At 32.6% G+C, this 5,413-nt stretch overlaps 1 protein-coding gene across 1 annotated transcript; it reads right to left on the reverse strand.

Moving 5' to 3' along the window:
• Positions 1-1,934: 1,934 nt before the first annotated feature.
• Positions 1,935-5,035, reverse strand: LOC108346894 (jasmonate-induced oxygenase 1). Its single transcript, XM_017585955.2, has 3 exons — positions 4,420-5,035; positions 2,526-2,859; positions 1,935-2,410 (listed from the first exon to the last, which is right to left on the reverse strand). The coding sequence occupies exons 1-3, from the start codon at positions 4,944-4,946 to the stop codon at positions 2,153-2,155; spliced, it is 1,119 nt and encodes a 372-aa protein (XP_017441444.1). The 5' UTR covers positions 4,947-5,035; the 3' UTR covers positions 1,935-2,152.
• Positions 5,036-5,413: the final 378 nt, after the last annotated feature.

The raw sequence follows: 5,413 nt of genomic DNA on the forward strand, positions 1-5,413 counted from the left end.
CTTTATTTATAAGCTTAAGTAACCCTAAAGGTGTTTCCAAATTGTAGAAGTAAAACCTTAATACTCTAACTTGGAGACCAAGGTAAAATCTTCTTCATTAAGAGGATGACACATGGCCACTAATAAAGAAAAAACCTCTCCATTAGGAGCAAAACAAATGGCCACTACTAAGGAGAAATCCTCTTCATTAGGAGCATGCCACATGAAAAGAGAATTTGTCTCACAAAATGTGAGCAACTTGGAGACCACTCCAGCCAAGGGCCCACAAGCTTCTAGAAGGCTTACTCTCCAAGCTAAGGTTTTTACCCTAGATCCATGTGTCTCCTTTAGGCCCATACCCTACATTATTTACTTGACCCATTATACAAGGCCTAAAATAAACCTAATTTATTAAAGAAATCTTTGATGGCCCTTGATAATAAGAGCTTGGGCCCACCTTCCATGGATGACTCCAACTCTTCTTTAATGTGCTTTGTCATGGCTAAGGGGCATGCCATCATTCCCCCCCTCTTGAAAAGGATTTGTCCTCAAATCTTCATGTTTCTTCATGACAAAACCATTTTCTTATTATTGGTCAACTTATGTATCATTCCTCTAGGATCAAATTAGCAATTGTGAAAGATGGTTTAAAGATAAATTGAGAAAAGTTCAAAGATCGAAAAACTTCCTTTATCATCTTGGTTTCAACTATTATCAAGGGAGTGGTAGGTTCCTTTAGTAACACCTCTTCTTCTCTTTTCTTAATAATATCTTCTTTTTTTCTCTTTTTTTTCTTATTCCTTTCACTTATCTTTTTCTCTTCATACTGTTTTCTTCTTTCCTCCTCTTTCTCTTTTCTTTCTTGCTCCTTTTCCTATCTTTGTTCTTCCTTCCTTCTCTTGTTTTTCTCTCTTCTTCTCTTAATCAAATGAAATGGACACCAACTCAATTCTCCCGTTATTGCACATGGTGTTTTCTCAAAATGACATGGATGGGTATTATGAATCCATTTAAAAGAAATGGTGACGTGATTGAATTGAAGTTACTTAATAGTCGACATATGAATAAATCCATAAACTATTTAATATTTTATGGGTGCATTATAAAAACGTGTTAATTTATGAATCTATGGTGGATTGAATAGAGGAAAAAATATCAATGGAGTCTTCATACACGTTTTTGTTCTCCACAAGACAAACGGTAGTGGGTGAGATAGGACCACAGTTCGTAATATTTCTGATCAACCACTCTGTTTGGTACTTTTCTTTAGAAACCTGTGTTCAGTGCTGTGAGTATGAGAAAGGCATGCAAACAGAACCCATTATTGGAATAGCAACCAAAGAGACATTAATGGTGCAAACGGGTCAAGCACTAACTCCCATTTCAGATAAAGCTGATCAAGAAAAAGGTAATCCCACTGTGCTTCTTGTACTCATTGTTTCTATACAGATAAACATTATGCAACAATCCAAAGTTGCCTCCAAGTTGCAACTGCTAGGTTAAACTTTTTTTTAGAAAATAATCTTTTTAACAACTTTTTTATACGAATCAATAAATAGTGTTATGTAATCTATTATCAAAAATTTATTAAAAAAAGTTGTTAATTATCATGGTCCAACTTTTTAATACTCAAAATTCATGGATCAAATTAATATCTTTTTCCTTCCTCTCCATCACAGGTAGTGAACTTTACTTAACATCCCACTATCACAAATAAAAAAAGCTGGTTTATCAATATATAGCATGATATGATTAATAGGCAACTTTGTTTGGTTCACAACCAATTTACTATTATTAATATCATACATAAATAACTCTTATTATTTAACTTATTTAAATTTTACATAATTTTTTCATTGGTTTACTTCTCAACTAGCACAAGTATAATACTTTAGTATTGAAATCAAGTTATATTAGTAGTTCAATTTCTAATTTATGTATGTGACAAGAATAAAAAAATCAAGTGAACTTTTATATCCTTGAAAGATTAGCTTTCTTTTTCTTTTCTTTATTGAATTGACTGAAGCAATAACTCAAACACATAGGGGGTAAGAGAAACAGAAGAAAGTATACGAGATAAGAGTGGGATATATAGATTAATTGAGACTCAAATGAAAATACAATCGATGATCAATTATTCATATGCAAATTAATTGTGTGTACTTCAAACTACTCAACTTGAATCACATTTGGAAATCAAAGATTCAACTTGAGCTTTTCCACTAGGTCCTTTTGTCCTTATGTAAAGTCTATACTCATCAAAAGTTTTTGATGGGTACAGTGCTGGCCTATCCTCAGTCACAAGCTCCTTGGCAGGTTCAATAGGTATATCACTCCTGGGGTTATAGAAAAAAGCCAATGAAACTCTATCTTTGTCTGAGTTCACAATCACCCTGTGCTCTATGCTCTTGTAAACAGCATTGCTCAGCACCTACAAACATAAAAGAAATTGATTAATTACAAACACCCACTAAGATAATGTGATGCTTTGCAGCAATATTATAGTGATGATATGAAAATGGTTGAACATTGTTGTAGGTAGAGACCTGAATTTGGTCACCAATGTTGATGATAAAAGCATTTGGGGTGGGTTTAACAGTGATCCAATCGTCTCCTCTGCGAACTTGAAGACCAGAAACATTTTCATCAGGGAGAAGAATGGTCATGCCACCAGGGTCTGAGTGAGAGGACAAACCCATAGTGAGATCAGGTTGTGGGCACTTTGGATAGAAATTCACCCTTAAGCAAGCACCAATATCTTTCTCCCCACCAAATGCATTCATCAGAAAATCCTTTCTCAGCCCAAGATTCTCTGACAGTATCTCAAGAACCCTTCCTCCTAGCTTAACAACTTCTTCACCATATTCAGCTATCACATTCCTAATCAACAAACAAAAACACCTAATTACGGAAATTTAAGCAAAAATCTACCAAGATATTAAAGCCTCTCATCAAAATCATTCCATAACATAAAAAACTGTGATATGAAAGTTTTGTAAAAGTCAAGAATTTAATTCTCACTCAGTTTCTAACTCCGAAATGGGAATTTACCTGATAAGGAAAAATAATTGTTTTCTTGACTCTGTTTTGCTATGAGTTGTTTTTCACTCCCTTTATTAGATAATATCTCTACTTTTTATTCATGTACGAGATATGGATATCACCCATTTGAAATTTTTTTTACTGATATAAATATTATTTTTAATTTAGATTTTACATGTATGAATAGCTTAAGATAGAAGAGAAATACTTGGAGTACTATTTGTTTATTTTCTCAAATGGCAACACTTTTGAAAAAATGTGTCTTAAGATTTTTATAAGTCTAATCTATAAAAAAAGTTGAAATTAAACTAAATAATACATTAAGTTAAATATCATAAAAATTAAATTGTGGGATATAACAAATTTTAGTATCTAATAAAAAAATTAAAATTATTTAAATTTATAAAAAAATTCAGAACATGATTAAACAATTTTGTAAATCAAACCAAAAAAAAATGTAATATCATTTAATAGATATTTCACTATCCAGTAGGTTATTATTCTGAATTCTCTTTTAAACAGTTATTTTTTGTTATTATTATTATTATTATACTAATAATAATAATAATTCTTTTTATATTATGTAGAACAAGATGGAAACCCACGTTTTTCTTATGGGTGTACGATGTACTTGTTTACGTTTCAAAGTGGCGTTATGGAAAAGTTTATCACTGCACCAAATGAAACGGCATCACAAGACTAACCAGAGGCTAAAAAGCTCACCAATCTTAATAAAGAAAGTGAATATATAAATATTGATGATGTACTGCAACACGGCTCTGTGATGGATGAACCTTTAATTTTATGTAGATGGATGAACCTTACAAAACCTTAATCTAATGAAGAAAAGTGACTCTTTTAGGTACAGCTTTAATTTAGGAAATACTCACCAACTACATACCAAATGAGACAAAATCAGAAAACCTTATTTTCTTTTTGTTGGATAAAAAGTGGTATAACCTGATTAGTCACATGTTTCTCACACCCAATTTTGCATTAAATGAAAAATAAAAAAACAAACTTCTGTCTCCTTTATTTTGGTCCTCTACAATATGGTCCTGATTTTTTTTATTAATAATTAATTTTTAAATGGATGACTTCTGACGTGTTTGGCAATAGAAAAAAGTTTATTTCTTTTGATAAAAGGTTAGATTTTTTAGTTCTGTTGTGTGGCTTAAAGCTCAAATTCCGTACAAACTATTCAAGCATTTTAGGTTGACCATTAAAGGCATGTTTATATTAAACGTGTGTCTTAAGTCTGACTTATAAAGCAAATATGATTTTTCTCAAATTATTTATGGTGTAAAAAATTATATTGAATAAAGAAGAGAAGAAAAAAAGGTTCCTTATCGTATTTTGTTTTGTATTTTTTTTACATTAGTAGTTAGGGAGACATACCTTAAGGATGTTGGGAGGTTTGGCCACTTGTTTTGGTCCCTAAGGGAACAAGGCATGTAATGAAGAAAGAAATAGTCACTCCAATCCAAAATGGCTCCTTTTTTCACTCCCAACCTGCTTCCATAGCCTTCGTAAGTGAGTGGTGTATTAGCATATTCCTCTTTCAGCTCAATTGGTTGGTGAAAGAACTCACGCCACACCTCCCTGGCACTCTTCATCAACTCATGGCTCACACCATGGTTCACCACCTGGAAAAAACCCCATTCTTGGCACGCTGCCGCCACACGGTAGAGCTCTTCCTCCCGCCGCCTCTCCTCCATGCCGTAGAGGTGTTTCATGTCAATTATGGGGATGTTGATGTCCTCACGAGTAGTGTGAGAGTAATTGGGTTGGTTTGAAGCATGGCTGTAAACAGTAGGCCTTTGGGACTTAGGCTTTATGAAACGTTCAGGGATTGTGGTTAAGCCACTTTCAGCCAAAGCTTGGACTCTAATCACTGGCTCAGGCCAATTTTGGCATGCCATCATTCTTGTGTTTTTTGAGAACAAAAAGCAAAAGGGTGTTATTAGATAATGGAAGCAAACACCACACTAGTAGTGTATTTGTGAGTTGATGCTATGAGCAGCATATAGAAGGGTCTTTATATAAGCAATAACTTTCGGCGCCGTGATAAAATGGTTTCGTTCATAGCCAAAATATTATTTACCATTTGGATTTTCATTTAACTTTTTTTTTTTGCAAGTTTGACATTATGAGAATAATACTACATATGATCCTCTTAGAATTTTTAATTAAAAATTCAACCTTGTGCATTCTTTTAAAAAAAAATGAATTTATATATATATATATATATACATATTCCCTTGGTATTTATCTAATTAAGAATATTAGGAGAATAAAATTGGAAGAGTGAAGAGAATAGAAAAAAAATTGAATATTTATCTAATTAAGAATATTAGGAGAATAAAATTGGAAGGGTGAAGAGAATAGAAAA

This window comes from Vigna angularis, chromosome 9 (assembly GCF_016808095.1).
Source record: "Vigna angularis cultivar LongXiaoDou No.4 chromosome 9, ASM1680809v1, whole genome shotgun sequence".
NCBI lineage: Eukaryota > Viridiplantae > Streptophyta > Magnoliopsida > Fabales > Fabaceae > Vigna > Vigna angularis.

What these genes read in the sequence shown, in the direction of transcription:
- LOC108346894 (XM_017585955.2), bottom strand. Translation starts at nt 4,946, where the DNA reads ATGATGGCATGCCAAAATTGGCCTGAGCCAGTGATTAGAGTCCAAGCT. An exon ending in AACCTCCCAACATCCTTAAG is followed by an intron (nt 2,860 to 4,419) that starts GTATGTCTCCCT and finishes TTTGTTGATTAG; the next exon opens with GAATGTGATAGCTGAATATG. An exon ending in ACATTGGTGACCAAATTCAG is followed by an intron (nt 2,411 to 2,525) that starts GTCTCTACCTAC and finishes TTATGTTTGTAG; the next exon opens with GTGCTGAGCAATGCTGTTTA.